We start from the raw sequence: 18,727 nt of genomic DNA, 5'->3' as shown, positions 1-18,727 counted from the left end.
GGAAAACAAGTTCACAGTAGAAGCACAACGAAACAGGAAAAGGACGATCAGGAGGCCTTTATTTGGTAACTCAGCAGGTTGTGCCCTACTATTTGAAGCTAAATCTGGGCTGGGTGTCTGAGAACACGCAACGACAAGAAAGTTTAACAAGTCACATATGCAGTGTGTGATAAATCCGTAGAAACTACTCAACATCTTATACTCGAATGCGATGGTACCCATCCGGATTTCGACTCAGGCGCAGTCACTCTCCCTGAGGTCGTAGAGTTTAGAGACACCAGTAGTCGGGTGAATGAATCTGCGGTGCAAGTCAGCAAAAAGCAACCGGAAGATTGGAGGTTGGAAAGCAAAAAAATAACTTAAGAGTAGAAACAAAAATTTACCAATTGAAATAACGAAATAGTTGATGGATTTATAACAACATTAAAGATATAAGGGAAAAAAACGAGCACGGTGGCAACTGCCACCACTCCGTTTCAAAGAGAACGCTGTTATAATCTATCCATCCATTTTTACGTCCTATACCTATATGATGATTGATAGTGTTTTATTGAGCAGCCACACCTGCCAAAGTTAAAATCGCGAATGGCGCGTTAAGTCTGCGCAGCAGCGAAGGCTTCATTTGTGGCCAGCGTCTCCTGATGCCGAGGCATCAGACGAGAGGGTGACGTCAGCCGCCGGCCCTTCTGCCGTTGGTGAACGGTCCGCTTCGGCTGACAACTCTGACGGGATATCGGTTAACGGGGCTGCGGTTGACGGGGCTGTGGCTGTCGGAGGTGAGACTGGCGGAGATGCACCTGACGGAGATGCGGCTGGCGGGGTTGCGGTCGCTTCCTTCTTAGCGAAGATCATCTGATAACGAACCATGAAGAAGAGGAAGAACGCCTGCGAGAAAGAGGGCAGGTCTCATAGCGTCGGTCGTCGTCATCATCAGCGCTGCGGGAAAACCGCTTCTGTAAACCTATCTCCAATTAGACCTGATCCGGTCGAATGATTAGAGGATCCCCCCAAAGTAGAGCAGATTTGTAATGAGGGAGTAATTACGTATTGATATCCACCCAAGCGCAGCCATACGGCTGCAAATGAAAGCATACAGCTTTCTCATAAACTTCGTAGTTAAAATAAATTCGTCCTGGTCCAGGGCCGTCTCCGGACCAAGAAAAATTTTTCTTCAATATTAAGGAGTACGGTTCTCGCATTGTGTTCGTCCAGTTGCACAATTTACGTGCAACAACGGTTTTCATCCACTGCTCACAGTTTCTTTTTTGACATTTCTAAGTATAATTTTTAACACTAGGACATCTGAAAGCTGATTTCTGGACATCGAGAGCTCGCACCCAAATAATGAAGCACCAGCTAAAAAAAAAGCAGGTTGATCTCTGGACATCGAGAGCTCGCACCCAAATAATGAAGCACCAGCTAAAAAAAAAGCAGGTTGATCTCTGGACATCGAGAGCTCGCACCCAAATAATGAAGCACCAGCTAAAAAAAAAGCAGGTTGATCTCTGGACATTGAGAGCTCGCACCCAAATAATGAAGCACCAGCTAAAAAAAAAGCAGGTTGATCTCTGGACATCGAGAGCTCGCACCCAAATAATGAAGCACCAGCTAAAAAAAAAGCAGGTTGATCTCTGGACATTGAGAGCTCGCACCCAAATAATGAAGCACCAGCTAAAAAAAAAGCAGGTTGATCTCTGGACATCGAGAGCTCGCACCCAAATAATGAAGCACCAGCTAAAAAAAAAGCAGGTTGATCTCTGGACATTGAGAGCTCGCACCCAAATAATGAAGCACCAGCTAAAAAAAAAGCAGGTTGATCTCTGGACATCGAGAGCTCGCACCCAAATAATGAAGCACCAGCTAAAAAAAAAGCAGGTTGATCTCTGGACATTGAGAGCTCGCACCCAAATAATGAAGCACCAGCTAAAAAAAAAGCAGGTTGATCTCTGGACATCGAGAGCTCGCACCCAAATAATGAAGCACCAGCTAAAAAAAAAGCAGGTTGATCTCTGGACATTGAGAGCTCGCACCCAAATAATGAAGCACCAGCTAAAAAAAAAGCAGGTTGATCTCTGGACATCGAGAGCTCGCACCCAAATAATGAAGCACCAGCTAAAAAAAAAGCAGGTTGATCTCTGGACATTGAGAGCTCGCACCCAAATAATGAAGCACCAGCTAAAAAAAAAGCAGGTTGATCTCTGGACATTGAGAGCTCGCACCCAAATAATGAAGCACCAGCTAAAAAAAAAGCAGGTTGATCTCTGGACATTGAGAGCTCGCACCCAAATAATGAAGCACCAGCTAAAAAAAAAGCAGGTTGATCTCTGGACATTGAGAGCTCGCACCCAAATAATGAAGCACCAGCTAAAAAAAAAGCAGGTTGATCTCTGGACATCGAGAGCTCGCACCCAAATAATGAAGCACCAGCTAAAAAAAAAGCAGGTTGATCTCTGGACATTGAGAGCTCGCACCCAAATAATGAAGCACCAGCTAAAAAAAAAGCAGGTTGATCTCTGGACATCGAGAGCTCGCACCCAAATAATGAAGCACCAGCTAAAAAAAAAGCAGGTTGATCTCTGGACATTGAGAGCTCGCACCCAAATAATGAAGCACCAGCTAAAAAAAAAGCAGGTTGATCTCTGGACATCGAGAGCTCGCACCCAAATAATGAAGCACCAGCTAAAAAAAAAAGCAGGTTGATCTCTGGACATTGAGAGCTCGCACCCAAATAATGAAGCACCAGCTAAAAAAAAAGCAGGTTGATCTCTGGACATCGAGAGCTCGCACCCAAATAATGAAGCACCAGCTAAAAAAAAAGCAGGTTGATCTCTGGACATTGAGAGCTCGCACCCAAATAATGAAGCACCAGCTAAAAAAAAAGCAGGTTGATCTCTGGACATTGAGAGCTCGCACCCAAATAATGAAGCACCAGCTAAAAAAAAAGCAGGTTGATCTCTGGACATTGAGAGCTCGCACCCAAATAATGAAGCACCAGCTAAAAAAAAAGCAGGTTGATCTCTGGACATTGAGAGCTCGCACCCAAATAATGAAGCACCAGCTAAAAAAAAAGCAGGTTGATCTCTGGACATTGAGAGCTCGCACCCAAATAATGAAGCACCAGCTAAAAAAAAAGCAGGTTGATCTCTGGACATTGAGAGCTCGCACCCAAATAATGAAGCACCAGCTAAAAAAAGCAAGTTGATCTCTGGGCATTGAGAGCTCGCACCCAAATAATGAAGCACGAGTTAAAAAAAAAAAAAAAAGCAAGTTTATCCCCAAAGATAGCAGTCTGAAAACGGCTCACATCTATGGCGCTGGTGACCAGGATGACAGGTATCGCCACTCGCGACGCCAGCTGCGCAAAGAGGCACGCAAAGCGCCGTGTTAGAGAAAAATTCGTTGCACTTCGAGCATCGCTTCGCGGAAGGAGCAGCAAACTGTAGGCGGCGACATATCTACTTTAACTACCGACCAATTATTTTGGTCCATCATATTTTACCGACCTCTTCCGAGTGTAGAACCAATGACTGGATGAGATCAGCGGTAGATTCCGGCTGTAAAAGCGAAAATAAAACAAAGTTTTCACGTTTCTTCAAAGAAGTGGCGGTGCTGGGTGTGATTTGAAACACCAGGGGCGGTAGAGGTGGACTGTTATGTGCGCGGTGGGAGTGTCAAACACTCAGTTTACCTGAAATCATATTGACACATGTATGCAGATAATTGCTAATTATAAGAATCAGTGAAACACACTTTGTCAGAACGATAATACTGAAATATCAATATTTTTTATTTATTTTATTTATTTATAGATACTGCGATCTTACAGATCGTAGCAGGGTGGGAAAACCAAAAAGAAATACAAGCATATAAACGCACTCAAATTCATAAAATTTGCAGGCACTTTTCAAACATTAGTAAAGAACTCTGAGTTACAGTCTCGCTATTAAGTTTATTCCATTTCGTAATTGTCCTCGGAAAGAAAGAATATTTAAAACAGTTATTTCGCGCGTTCACAGGGGTTATTGTTAGTGCATGCCTTTGTCTCGTATTATAACCTAAAGAGTAAGTAATGTAATTGGAAGTGTTAATATTATAATGACCTTTTACGAGCTGGAAAAGAAACTTTAATCGGCAGATACGATTGCGCTCAGTCACAGAAGGTAATCCACTACGCTTTACAAGCTCGCTGACAGACGCACGGCCATATTAATTAAATACAAACCTAACGACCTTGTGCTGTATGCGCTCAAGTTTATGAATGTTAGTTAAGGTGAAAGGGTCCCATTTAATTACGGCATATTCTAACAGTGGACGGATGAGGGAGTTGTAAGCTAATAGGCGGACACTGGGCGGAGATGACTTCAGTGAGCGTTTCAAGAAAAAAAGTTTGCGCAGTGAATTAGCTACAACTGTATCTATGTGTTTTGTTCATGAAAGGTTGTTAGTAATCCATAAGCTCAAATATTCATATTCTGTTACCTCCAATAATGATGTGTTGTTAGTACCGTACACAAAATGAAGAAGACTTTTCTTGTGTGTAATTCTCATGAAAACGGTTTTCTCACAATTAATACACATCTGCCAATCGTTGCACCACGCAATCATCTTTTCTAGATCATATGAGCACAGCTGTGACTCTTGCTTGTCACTCTAGTCAAGAAGAAAGCCAAATAAAAATGTTTACGATATCCAGGATGCTTAGGTACAGTCGTTGAATTTGCTGCTAGATGATGACGGAACTGTTCGTTAGTTAAGTGAAGTAGTTTCTCGATGGTGAAAACTCGTTAGCTGCCAAAGTCATGATTTCTCAAGTTCGTGATATCGTCATCATCAATGCCTGGTTACGTCACCGAAAGACCATATAGCTTTTCTACAATAAAAATAAATTATATCAATATTCCCTCTATGGAGAAATAATTAAATTAAAACGACGTGTAAGTATCTAGGTGTTATTTTGTTCGGGGATGGTACATGGTCGGCGTATGTCAATAGTTTAGCAAGAAATGCAGGTAGATCCCTCAGTGTTCTCCAGCGCAAAGGGAGACCAAACATACGTCAGGCCCATCTTAGAGTATGCCTGCCCTATCTGGGATCCGGTTTACAGTATTCATGTACACATGGTTGAGCGCGTACAATCTGCCACTGCGCGATTTGTCCTTGGCCTCTACTACCGCTTCCTTAGCACAAGTAAAAGGAAAGAAATTGGGCTGGGTTTCTTTGAGTGAACGCCGCGGGGTTCTACGTTTAAAGCTTTTTTATACACTATATCATGATAAAACAGGAGTTTCATCCAAAGCATATTTGCACCCCCCGCATTATGTACATTTACGAATCGATCATAGTTACAAAGTGCGACCGTATAGCTCAAGGACAAATATTTTCTAGTATTCTTTTTTTGTACCACCCATCAAGGAATGGAATGCACTGCCAAGTGAAGTAGTGAGGCGAATCACGGCGGATTTGTTTTATAAAAGACTTGTAACCCCCGCAATAACACTTTATTGGAGCTGTGGGTATTTATTGAATAAATAATAAAAAAAAATGTCCTATCATTCCAGGCCACCGCCAAAGTGTATTTATTTTAGGGCTATCCTGAGCCATGTAAAAGGCGCTTGGTCAGAAAGGGGCGAGTGTCCGAGAATGCTGTGGTCCAGTGGTCCATGACGGCTTAGACGGAAGCGCACACTGAGGGAAGCGGAGACTATTTGTGTACCTATAGGTACAGCTATATCGCTGTCAGCTCAGCACTGCATACTAGCATAAACAAGCACTGAAACTACATTGAAACCGGAGACCACGGGACAAAGACATCGCATATAGCGTTGCGTTGGTTTAGACGGCCATTGAAGATAGCCCGTGGACCGGTTACTTAGGGACGAATTTCTGACGAGATGGCAGTATAGATATCCTCGCCAGTCTTAACAGGATCTATAGAAGGAAATTCTTTTTCGAAGGGTGCCGTATACTCTTCAACAGCCATCCCTGTTGATCTTTGTTGCTTGCAGATTATTTAAAAGTGTCCAATTTTCTAAAAATGAAACAGCTCTAATCAGCCCTTCGAAGAAGAAGCCTAATTATTCATATGAATGAGGAAGTTTCTTCTACCAACATCTACGCTGTCATCTCGTTCAAAATTCGCCATCATGTAGTAACTCTTTGCTGATCTTCTTCGGCAATAGGAGATTATTTATACGTCATTGTTAATTTAGCTTTGATGTTCGTCTTCACACTCGGGGAAGGGAAAAACGCGTGTGAATCTTAAACATGATTTTATATGTCTGCTGAAAGCAATAGGCTATAATAATACCGAACCAGCTACCTGGAGCCAATAAATGGAAGCGTTAGAATGGTGAAGCTTTCAACAACCTTGAGTAGCGTGCGTTTGCCTAATTAGTGACTGGCGTAAACCAGTCGGAGAACATTCTACATAGACGCGAGATTCTGTGCCATATATATTTAGGTCAGACACTCTCTGGCGCAGGCTGCACTCTCCACTCCGGTGCCGCCGAATCGAGTGGCATAATTAAAGTACGGAGGCTTAGGACTTACAGCAACATGCAGGGGGTTTGACTGGGCTCTTTGGCCTCACCTTTATTTTGCCCTCGACGAAGTAGACGACGGCGTAAAGGAACATTCCGAGAACGCGCGTAGCAATGGCCGTCGAGCAAATTACCATTCGCTGCATGTTGTCCTGTCGAGGAAGAGTGAAGAAAGCACCGCTAGTTGGTCCAGCTCAATAATTACCGTTTTTGCTATTTTGCCCGCCGATTTCGCACTAGAAGAGCAATGTGAACGAATGTATGCCTTACTTGTCTAGCATACTTCAGACAATGCAAGTACAGCTTTCAGATCCACAAGTATGGCATGAAACTACTGGCCTGTGCTTCGGTTGCCGTTCGCGTGCTTTACGGTCCTTTGTCGCAGATAGCATAGCCGCTTATAAAGCAATGTCACAACGCCTTCGGCGGGCGGCGAAGATTTGTCTGCTAAGTACATCGTACCCTTGTTCTGTGGTTGATATCGACTCTTCACCAGCGGTATCATACTGATGCCTCAAGCCCCATGTGGTCAAAATTTCCGGAGTCCTCCACTACGGCGTCTCTCATAGCCTGAGTCGCTTTGGGACGTTAAATTCCACAAACCAAACCAAACCATACCAAACCTGGCATGGACGCCCGTTTTCTAGCGCTACAATGAAGAACTGAATTCTGGTCTTTGACGTAAAAAGCGACGCATAGCATTTGATAAACTCAGTAATGGAGGATCCAGGATTAGCTTAGATCACCTGAGGTTCTTTAAATTGCGCGCACAACGTAAAAGATATGAGCGTATTTTATCATCAGCCATGCCCTGCCGAATACGCAAGCTCTCTAAACTATCGCGTCATTTGTATAGCGCAAACATTACTTATTCTACGTTAAGGAAAAACGCGATAGTGTGCATGCCTGTGCAGCGGCGACCATCCAGGCGATGATGAAGCCCAAGTTGGCCACTCTCAGGAGGCATCCGAAGCCCCTGGACAGCCAAATATACGGGCGCCCTGGAAAGGAGGAGGTACCATAACAACATGTGTCAGAAAAAAAGAAGTACCATCCCAGTTCGAGATTTATTTTTTTTTGCGCATGTGTTTGTTTTATTTTTACGGTGACGTGCATTTAGGGCTTGTAGAGCGCTGTTTAGCGCAACCGATATTACGTACGTTTTGGTCAGAATGAGCCACCGTGCTTCAATCGACACACGCGCTACATGTATGGTAGTCTATAACTTACAGTGAGTTCATAGTTGCGTAATATGAGCTATATCCAGGAGCACTTAGAAACCAGGGCCACAGTGGTAGACGAATAAGAATATAGACTGAATAGGACACAGGGTTTATGCGAAAGCTCTAATGAGAACAACAAAATATCAATCGCCATGTAATAGCAAGCGCAGTCGGCGAGAACACATTTCTAAAGCACAAACACCAGAGTCTTGCTGGTGTATTTGCCCCTTTTTTTTTAAGTCAACACAGAATAAACACTAAAGAAAGGGACGCGCAAGGACACCAGAGTCTCGTGATGTAACCCACAGTCACTCGCTCCAGAAAAGAGAACCTGAAAACGAGCACAAGCTATAAGCTCTAGAAGTCGAGAAGCTTATTTCAGGTGTTATTGCAGGATACAATACGACACACGCCAACGCTTCCGAAACGGCAAGGTAACTTACATGGAACGAATGTATCCCAGGAAGCGAAGTGGGCTTTCAAGTACAATAGGCTTTTTGGATTCGTTAATTTTCGTCGCCAATGCTGCCAGTGAAATGTGCTAAATAGGTGAGGCGAATCATCCCTAATACCACGCAAATTACTAACAATGAGCTTTAGCGCCTCAACGTGACTAATGGGCTATGTAAGAGTCGTCGTAGGGAAGAAGTCAGCATTGAGGACTGGATTGAGGCCGTATTTGTTTATTGTTTAACTGCGACGTCAGCGCACAGCACACGGGCGTTCTTACGGTCCGCCTGAGTCGAAACGCCGTCATGACATTCGAGAGTCGATCCCGAGAGCTTGGGATCACTGGCTGAGCATCAAAGCCACTATCAAAGTCATATTGAGTAGCTACCTGAAGTGTAGTGAATTGCGTATCGGATAGCTGCATACTCTTAGTTGCATAATCCCTCCTCTATGTCCTCGATCGCTACGCGTCATGCAGTGGAAGCCTTCTCAACATAAACAGAGTGATTAAGGCAACTTTTCGTGAACTTACGCCTTCCTTGGCACAACATCGCCGAAACAAACATGACGGCCAAGTCACCGGCGAGGAGCACGAAGCTGGCGAGCTGCGCGAAATGAAACCAGAATGAAGCGAAATTTTGTTATCAGCGTCATGCTCAAGTATTGAAAAGATTCGTGATTTTTAAAAGTAACAGGCTTGTACAATATCGTCTAACCTTAGAGCGAACACGCGACTGCATGGCCGCTGTCTTCGGAACCTATTGCGTCTGACCCGGTCGCGCAGCAAACGAGGTAACCACCTCCAAGTCATCCTGTGCCTGCGCCACCTTGCTTCAGTGCGCGAGCGGGTGAAACACAATAACAATTTAAAAAGCACGGCTACGAGCTCCCGCGTTCAACCTAAAAGTGGACGACCCTTTACAAGGTGTAGCAGCTAAGCTTGCCCAAGATTTATAAAAAGAAAACAAAACCTAAGCTTTCTTCCGAAATGAAATCAAGTGAGTGCACTACGGCTTGGTGAAGATCTAAACAGTGTGCTCTGTTTGCTGTGATAGCCCCAATCCATTCTTGCCTGCAGCTCCGTTTTCCTATATTTAAATTGTAACGCGATAGCGTTAAAAAAGCACTTTCTTCTGAAAACCCGGCGTCGGCGTTGGCGTCATGGTCGACGCCAGCGCTGTGAGCGAAATATCATTAGTAGGTGACAGTTTAAAAGCGACATGGCCGGGAACTAATTGGTGGGCGTTTTCTGTGACATCACGAGAAAATTTGATATATGGCAGGAGCTACAAAGTCGAGCAGCTCCTCTGAGACAAGAATTCAATCATCCGAAGCCCTTCGATCCCAATACAGACAGGCTGCACCGAGGAAGCGCAGGCACGTTCGTACGCCTCGGTTAAATCGGGTCTTTATATCTGTCCAGTGTTTTTTTTACATCACGTAGTAAGTTGCAACTGCATGATAAGGAGTAAGTGCGAGATAATAGAGGCACTAATTAAGAGGTTAGTAATTAATAAAGTGAAAAAGTGCACGTACTCGAATGAGGATTAGCAAGAGGACCCACAGACGATAGCCATTAACATGCACATTGCCAGTCGCTTAAATAATTTACTAATCCCTTAAGTAGGGTCTTTATTATCGTATTATAAATAATCTTTAGCATGCAGATATAAGCTACCGTGTTATGCGAAATAGAACCTGACACAGATGTAAGCCCGCTTAACGAAGTCGCACGAACGTAATTCCCTATATATGTACACAGCCAGCGGTAGCATGTCTGTCTCTGAACGCAAAGGCTCTGGAACGTGCGTTTATCACCTTCTGAATTGAGAAGAGCAAGTTGGAGTTCCTGCCAAATGAACCCTGCCACGTGGTCGGATGACGTCGTACCATCCTATGGTCAATTAGTGATGCCGAAAGTTGGGCGAGTTGGTTAACATTCATGATGGAAAATAGCGCGAAAGTACACGAAGGACGGAAGGAAGTAAGACACGGACAAGACACGGACACGGACAAGTGAGCGGCCATGCAGCAACCAGCTGCCACCTCCCAGAGTACCATGCCCGTGGTTTTTCGCTTACAATACCGACCACGCCGACATCGTATTTTCTGCAGAATGGGGCATTGAACGCTATCGCGTTAATAAAGTATACATAAACGGCTGATTACTATATAGTTAGAGCATATACCTGCAAATACCAATGTTATCGTTTACCTTGTGTCTGAATCGCCTTCCACGGAGGAAAATCTCCACTTTGGATCAAGCACAAGCAGCTAGACTCCGTCATAAGAACGCTGTCAGAGATTACATGGCGTCACACCGCTTTATTTAGCAAGTTGTGACAGGGTTGTTGAGGTTGTTGAGCTTAGAAGGAGGTCTCTTGAGAATGTTAGTATTGCCCAGTCTAAAAAACTACAGAACCATGTCAAACATACGACAAAATGGTATGCAGGTCTGTCGTAAACATCAGATTTATTGGTAGTTCTGTAGTACTTTTCTGTATTCCTGTAGTTTTTCTGTAATATATTTTTGTTGTCTGTAGTTCTGTAGCACGTTTCTGTTGTAACTACAGATATTTCTGATGTTACTACAGAACGTTCTGTTGTCACAACAGGTTTCCCGTCAAAAACCGCACCGAAATTCTGTCGTAACAACAGAAAATTTTCTGTAGTTTTTTTTTTTTTCGACTGGGTGCAGTCGGTAATTAACTTGTTTCATGAACAGACGATATGCACTGAGGGCTGGAGCTATAAACGTCCCCTCAATTGCGCAGGCCCCTCTTTTCCCTCCCCACATCGCTCTTCCTGTTCGACCGCAATTGAACGCGCTAGAAACTTCTGGATAAGTCTGCGCAATATGAAGCGAATGAGCTGCACCGTCCTGTCTCGTGTTTCCGAGCAGTGTACTTACCGCAAACGACAGGCCGACCGACCGAGCCTGCCTCCTGGTCTTGCTGGCCAAACATCCCATGTTTTTTTGCGTCGATTCTTCCTCTGTTCGGCAATCGATATTGGCCTCGATGCGTCAGGGAAGGTTTTCGTCTTCTTCTACCTTGCCTCATTCGCTCGCGCGCAATGAATGTGCGGCAAAAACAGGTTAGAACGTTTCGAGTTTTTGAGTTGAGATTGAGGTTATTGCTCCGCCGTAGTGACACTTAGACAACAATTAAAATCCATAATTAACGAACAGATCGGTTACCTAGCTGATGGGGACCGCCATGGGCACAATTACCCATTGTTGACAACTTCTGCTGTCCCGTACGATCAGAGTCCAAATCAGTGTCTCGTGGATCGCTAAGTGTGGATTCGAGCTTCATATCGTATCTTTTTGAAAAGACCTAAACAGGCGAGAAAATGGTTCGTATGGATTGCTGTGTTTGGTAGCTTGACCCACAAATTGAGTCTGGGCAAGAAATTCGGTGTTATTTTGGGTGTAGGTTTTGGCCCTAAAGAGAGTAGCTGTTCGCTATCTTTACAGCGCCTGACTGCAGTCACCGGGGTCTTAGAATAAAGTCTCCGCTTGCTGCTCCAACCACCTTCTTCATCCCTTATTAAATGTTTGCTCCTCTTCCATTTGTTCGTTTGATTTTAGAAGACGAGAAGCCTCCTTTCTACGTGCAAGGTTGCCACTCAGATAAACTAAGTCTTTTTGAGAAAAATAGGAAGAAAGAATACAAGCAATGCCGACCGAAGGCTACTCTTACCAATGCGTTCTGCAACCTCTATAACGGTTCCTGTAAGCCCTGAGGGTATAAATATATGTAAGATACACATAGAGTTTAAATTTGAATCGAATGCCCACAAAGATTCCTTCTATGGATTTCTTGCATGGGAACATTCCTTAATTATCGTTTAAGCGTCCCGGTGAATAGGGTTTCAGGGAAAGCAATTGGCATATTGAGTGAGCCATCTTTACTGAATGGATCTGGCGCGAAGTTCTATTCACGGAAGAAGTTAGGGAGGTTTGGTTAGGTTATGGGGGTTTCCAAGACGCAGTACCTGTCATACATTGTGGTGGTCGTCTACGCTTAATTTATAAATTGTTTATTGAAAAGCAAAGGTGCGGTATCTGTCATAGTCCTCGTTGGTCGCCTGAACCGCGCCGTAAAGGAAGAGAAACCGCCTCAATTACAGGCCTGAATTATTCCTACCACTTTCCTCATACTTCCGACAACAGAGCCGGAACTAGGGTACGGTGTCGGCTCTTCAACCGAGCGAGCTGTATGCGCTGACACGTAAAAGGCATAGAGACACGTGAAAATCATGGAAACTGGAGAAAAGTAACACAGAAATAAAATTTTCTTAAAAATTTACATTGGCCATGTGAATAACCTTTATTAGGGTTAAATAGAGAGAGAGAAAAAAATAATGCATTAAATGAAAGGAAAAGCGAACAGGTCAGCCTGTGGCAAAAGACCCTGGCCTGCTACACCGTTCTGGGGTAGGGTGAAAAGGGAAATAAAGAAAAGGCAGGGTACCAATGTAAGGTGACAATGTCATAGTTCAGTGAGGTGAGGTGTAATGTATGAGACTTTGCACATAGTATGTGGGATTTCCACACACTGTACAAATATGCACGCTTGCAGAGAAGAGCTCTCCATGTTTGTTGCTGCACCACATTGCACACTGCACCACATTAGTCACAGTTTCATTTGTCAGATAAGACATCTGCACTTTCGAATACAGGCCTAAATGCGTAAGTACACATCATGCAATGCACCAGAGGAAATTAGCCACAGTTCCTCTTGTCATTGTATGCAGGCACAAGGAATTCAAAATACGCATCCAGCAAAGAGCAGTTTTCTATATTATCTTCTCTTCTGTACAGTGAGGGCACTTGCAAAAGATATGATATATTGTCTCTGGAGTGTTACAGCTGAAGCATTTCGGGCTGTTTCTCAGCTTCGATCTTGTTGAGACTAGGTTTGGTGTACGCGACGCCAATGCCTAACCGACGGAGGATTGTTCCTTGACGTCGCATAATTTTTAATGGTAGGTGGAGTCTTAAACCTCCATCAAGGCGAGAAATGCAGTACTGCAGATGACTTACGTCGTTCCAAAGTAACTGCATGGCGCCCTGCTAAGAATGAGCCAGTGAGACGGCAGCGTCACTCCTCAAGAAAGGTATCTGTATGGAATCTTGGTCAGCATGGGTTGGATTGGCTTCTACATCAGCCCTAATTTCATCTCCTGGAATAGACTCAGTACTAACTGAAACTTGATGTCATGGGCACGCTTGAAAGTCATAGCTAGCAGCAGCAAAGTTAGCCCAATTAGGTGCTCGTAAGTACGTGGCTTCATATATGTTTTTTATGTAATCTGGAACGCAAGTCTCGAGTCGCAGAATATTGTCCAGTGATTTGCTGCCTGGAGACAAAAGTATCGAACGGCCTCTCGTTCGATACCTGCCGTGGACGACGTTTTATGTACAAGCCTAAAGCGGTGGCTGTAGACTATTTTAGGCACTATAAATGCGGCTGCTGAAGATATGGTCGTCACTCAGTCATCGACAAAAATGTGCACTGAGTCACCGTGCGTAGATAAGATTTGTGATAGTGCAAATTGTTTGAGTCCAGCTGTAACGAGGCGGGCCTTTTTCGTATTCCTGGCATGTGTTCGCGCGCGTGGAGTTTTGGAAGTGTCCGTAAAGGCGTCTCCACAATTTTGTGAGACATGTAATTTGTAGGCACCACATTGAGGTGTGTCGTGATGACTTTTGAATAGGAACAGGATGTGAGGCTATATTAGGTTTGGCTACGCTTGATTAGCCTGTTAGTCAGAAGATAGGCAAACTAGAATTTAGGATTAGTGAACTATCTGTACTGCTTTTCAGCGTCTTTTTCATGTCGTTGTTATTGCTGACCATAAGATAGCTGACAAATACCCACAAAAGAGGGATCGGCCAAGAACTGGGTTGCAAAAGTTTCTAGATGTATATCTACGTGTAAATATGCGCCAGTCTAACATACACCGCTATTAAATTTTCTCGTATTTTTTTTTTTTTGTTTACCCATATCCGCAAACCTTTGTTTTAATCTGTACCATGAGCTGGAGTTTACATACTATTTCAAGTACGAAATTGCGAACTGGCTCGAGTTGCTTTATAAATAGGACAGTGACGGCCCAGCAGTGGTTCTAGGAACACCCTGGTAGTTCGAGAGAAGGAAGAGTAGCAGAAAGCTCGCACAGGAAGTGTCATCTGCTGCACTCTGTCTCCTATACCCTATACGCAGTGCTGTGACGACGCCACTTCCCCTTCCTACCTCGAGGCATGAATATCCGGGACAGTTTTTATGAGGTTAATTAACTTCTAGAGTGAATTTGTGAACTGTGGGATTTCACGCTTAATAATTTAGACCCCCTAGTGTTCGCTAACAGGAGCTGATATCGCACAGCACATGATTCTTGGGGCCCCGTGAAGTGTGTGTGTGTGTGTGTGTGTGTGTGTGTGTGTGTGTGTGTGTGTGTGTGTGTGTGTGTGTGTGTGTGTGTGTGTGTGTGTGTGTGTGTGTGTGTGTGTGTGTGTGTGTGTGTGTGTGTGTGTGTGTGTGTGTGTGTGTGTGTGTGTGTGTGTGTGTGTGTGTGTGTGTGTGTGTGTGTGTGTGTGTGTGTGTGTTTTGAGACGTTTAACGCTAAGTAATTTAGACCACCTTGTGTTCATTAACAGCAGCTGACATCGCACAGCACACGAGTGTCTTTGGGTCCCGTCGCAATGTGCTCGGCGCTGAAAGGGCCACTGACCAGGGTATGTCAGTTTAAACAAGGAAGTCCAAAGCTTCGATCAGGTATCGAAGAAAGTCTTCAAAATACTACATTTATGCGCGCGCCTGAAAGCAGTAAATATACAAATCAAAGCTCTCTCATACTTCACCTCGAAAGAGAGTTTCCCTGCTCTCTGCTCTTGCCGCCGACCCTGGATTGTGGCGTCATACCCTGCACTTACCCAGGACGGCATCAACTGGTCCGTCCCTGACTGACAGGTGAAGGGGGAGCGGAGACCACTAATTGTGTGAGCCGCGCTCGCTGCGCGCTTCATTGTCGCGTTGCTGTGTCCGTGTGGGATAACCTTAAACGTGGGTTCGTTATTTGACAAGAGTAATGGGACAGCTAGAATTGTTGAGGAACACGAAAAGGGACTATAATACGGGCTTGAGTACATGGTACGCCCGAAGAGGACGGAGTACACAGAGCTTCTCCTTGGGCTGACAACTTAACGCTTGCCAGTTTTCTTCGTTTCCCTGTTATGATCGGCGCTCGCCTTTCCAGCTCCGACTGTCCTTCTCTGGAAAACACGGCCTCACAATTTATGAGCGCGCTTGTTGCGGTAGAGTAGCTTTGGTGGGTAACCTTGATGGAATGCGCGTTATCGTTCTTCCATATGACAGGGTATGCTTTCTCGTGTCCGAGGCTCCCCGCCGGCTTCGCTTTTTCACTGAAAGCTGGTTTGGCTAAGAAGACGTAGACTTGCAGCCGTAATATAAATGTCTGTGTCTGGTGTTTCTATCTGGTTCAACTACAGTTCCTGTTCCGAGACCGTTCTATGTGCTGCGCCGTTGCTACAGCCTTCCTACAGACCACCAGACCAGCCTCAACTTGTCTGGGGGTCTGCAGAAAGGCTTTAGCACACGACGCGTTGAGCATAGTGTCGAAAGGAAACATAGACAGAGAGATCACCCTAACCTGGACCCCCGCTCATTCCAACATACCAGGAAACGTAGCGGTCAACGCCCTCGCCCGAGCGCTCATTATCTGGGGAGGACGCCGGCCTCAACGAAACTTTAAGGTAGAGACACTCGCTACCTACAACGAGGTCATCGAGCACTACAAGTTAGGACGGCGGAAATATCCACCCCTCCATCCATCCCTCACGTCCGCAGAAGTATAGTCACCTGGCGCCGCCTGCAAGCCAAGAATCACATATCTGCCGGATAAAGATACCTCATTCAAACGGGAAATCCGGAAGACCAATTCTGCACATTTTGCCATGACATAGAAACTTTAAATCATATATCCTCTGAAAGTGCAGCCACTCCCCGGGCTACAGTTTATTCAAAGACGCAAAAGCATGGGAGACCGCGCTTCATAGCGAAGACCCGGCAACAAGGCCGACAATGTACAGTCTTTGTCAAAAATATACAGCCCAAGGGTTTTGCTTCTAAGCCCCGTAACGGAGCTCAGTACGCATCTACACCGCTCAAAATCTAGTAGACGACAAATCTAGTCCCCATCCTTGTCTATGTTTACCTATATATTCCACTATTGCTTCCAGGGGCTTAGTTAGACCGCTTTGAAGCGAACCCCTTGGGCCGTATATTTTTGACAAAGGCTGTACATCTGGCAACCGAAGCGGCAAACCACTTCATCTACTATGCTATACTATACTATGCTATAGGTGATGTGGCTATGAGTAGGCTATTGGTGTTGTTACGACCGTGCATCATCCGCACTTGCGCGCTCTATTGTTCGCCTGTGGGCATGGATAAGTGCTGTGGATATGTGGTGTTGGTACAATGGCTCTAAGTGAGCCTGTTTCCAGGAATCTTGTTTTGTAAGCCTGTTTTGCTTTGTGGACACCCTGCAAATGCCAAATTGACCCTGTCAAGAGAACGTCTAGAAAAACACAAAGAAATGTCCCCCTGCGGGAAATAGCCGGAAGTGCTTTCGTTCAATTGTTCACCCTTCCCGTCGAGAAGCGCTATGGTCAAGTAAGGAATGCCTATTGTCCAAAGGAGGCGACAGAGTGACACGTCCGCTGACGTACAGGACAAGAAAGGAGCAAGGTGATTACGGCCATTAGAGGATTTCCCGGGAATGCAGGAATGATTTGCAATTGCCGGAAAGGGACAATGCTGGGAGCAGTAAGCGGCGCGCACGTGCCCTTGGGTTTCTGAGAAGTAAATCCACTTGCCGGAACCAGCCTATCGATTCTTGGCTGAAGAATAGAAATGTACCTCCTCGCCGTTCCCAAGCTTTTCCCGCCAACAAGTGACCAGGCCCAACGAAACAATGCCGGGCCAGTCAGTGCTTCAGACCATCAGTGCAGTGATGTGTTTGATTGGATGCCGATATCTGAGGGGCGTGCCCTGGATTTGGTTGGTCAGCATCTTCAGAGAGGGGCTGGACATAGGGGGTTTTAAGGACGTTGCAGAGCACGAAATGTCGCTCTGAGCCCTGGGTAAACGGCTCATCCAGTCGCTTCTCGCTATGAACTCTTAACGCTTGCCATTTTGCTGATGTACCCTTCTTTTTCATGTAAATAATCGTGTAAATAAGTTTTCTCAAAGTGCCATTAAACCTGCTTGTATATATTTTACCAACTTCGAAGATTCAATCCTTCATCAACCCCGAGTCTATGCACGCTACCAAGTGAAGGCCGGGTCAACTTAGTCCCAGCGTCGCGACAACTGGTGACCAGCGTTGGGATCTGAATCTACAAGCCACAACATCTGGTGATTGGAGGTGGGATCTGGATCTACAAGCTACAACATCTGGTGATTCGAGGTGGATCAGAATCTACAAGCCACAACATCTGGTGATCGGACGTGGCATCTCAAGCAACAAGCAGGCGCAACAATCGGCCAACAAGAGAGCAGCTCGGAACATCGATCGCATGTGTGGGTGAGTGCTTGGCTTTTCTTCTGATGTGGACCAGGTTCTAGAACAGGGTTAGATTTTAGAACTGGTAAAAAGTGTTGAAACGCCTTTAGGTTTGGTAGTTTGCACTGTTGTTTTGGAAGTAGCCGACACTCGGAGCGATCATGGACCTACAAAAGCTGCAGAAACCGGACCTGTTGCTATTGTGTGAGGAATTGGGAATTGATACAAGTGGTTTGGCACGAAAACCCTTGATTATAAAGGCAATCACTGATCTGGGAACCGATGATGAGGAGCTCAGTGAAGCATGGAACCTCATCGGTCAAAAAAAGGAACAGCTCGGACAGCAGAAAGAGCGGGAAAAAGAGGAAAAGGCGCGTGAACTTGAGAGGGAAAAAGAGGAAAAGAAGCGTGAAATTGAAAGAGAAGCAAAAAAGCTGGAGCTAGAAATTGAGCTCCGGAAATTAGAACTAGAGTTGAGCAAGAGGTCGGGCAATTGTCCCCAGCTAGCGGTACCTCTTCTCAACAAGGAGGCAGATTTCAAGATGTCAAAGTACATGCAGCCATATGTGATATCAGGGGATATCGGTCTGTATCTGGCTAACTTTGAGCGAACCTGCGAAAAACTGTCCTTCCAGCGAGACACTTGGTCTCAGAGATTATTGACGGTTCTGCCCTGCGAGGCAGCGGAGGTTGTCGCGCGGCTAAGCAAGGAGGACGCGGACAACTACGAGAAGGTCAAGGCTTGCCTTCTGAGAAAGTATAGGCTTGGCGCCGAGGCGTTCAGACAACGTTTTCGGAACGCTACTAAGTCCAGGGACGAGAGTTACTCTGAATTCCTATACAATTTAAGAGTCAATTTGGGCGAGTGGCTAAAGAGCACTGATTCCTACAGTGATAGGGACGCTGTAGTCGAGCGAA

The 18,727-nt window shown here is 45.2% G+C and overlaps 1 protein-coding gene across 1 annotated transcript in view; it reads right to left on the bottom strand.

Annotated features, from left to right (window-relative positions):
- Nucleotides 1-618: 618 nt before the first annotated feature.
- LOC146196947 (serine/threonine-protein phosphatase Pgam5, mitochondrial-like) overlaps nucleotides 619-18,727 on the bottom strand; it is a 30,794-nt gene continuing 12,685 nt past the window's right edge. Inside the window, exons 6-10 of the mRNA XM_084597098.1 lie at nucleotides 8,745-8,817; nucleotides 7,446-7,540; nucleotides 6,590-6,691; nucleotides 3,305-3,355; nucleotides 619-885 (exon numbers count right to left, since the gene is read on the bottom strand). Of these exons, the coding sequence (XP_084453224.1) occupies nucleotides 619-885; nucleotides 3,305-3,355; nucleotides 6,590-6,691; nucleotides 7,446-7,540; nucleotides 8,745-8,817 (588 nt within the window). The remainder of the gene's footprint in view (nucleotides 886-3,304; nucleotides 3,356-6,589; nucleotides 6,692-7,445; nucleotides 7,541-8,744; nucleotides 8,818-18,727) is intronic.

This window comes from Amblyomma maculatum, chromosome 3, assembly GCF_055883805.1.
Source record: "Amblyomma maculatum isolate TAMU_Amacu chromosome 3, ASM5588380v1, whole genome shotgun sequence".
NCBI lineage: Eukaryota > Metazoa > Arthropoda > Arachnida > Ixodida > Ixodidae > Amblyomma > Amblyomma maculatum.
The sequence above is the reverse complement of the archived record's forward strand: the minus strand, read 5'-3'. Positions and strand labels throughout refer to the sequence as shown.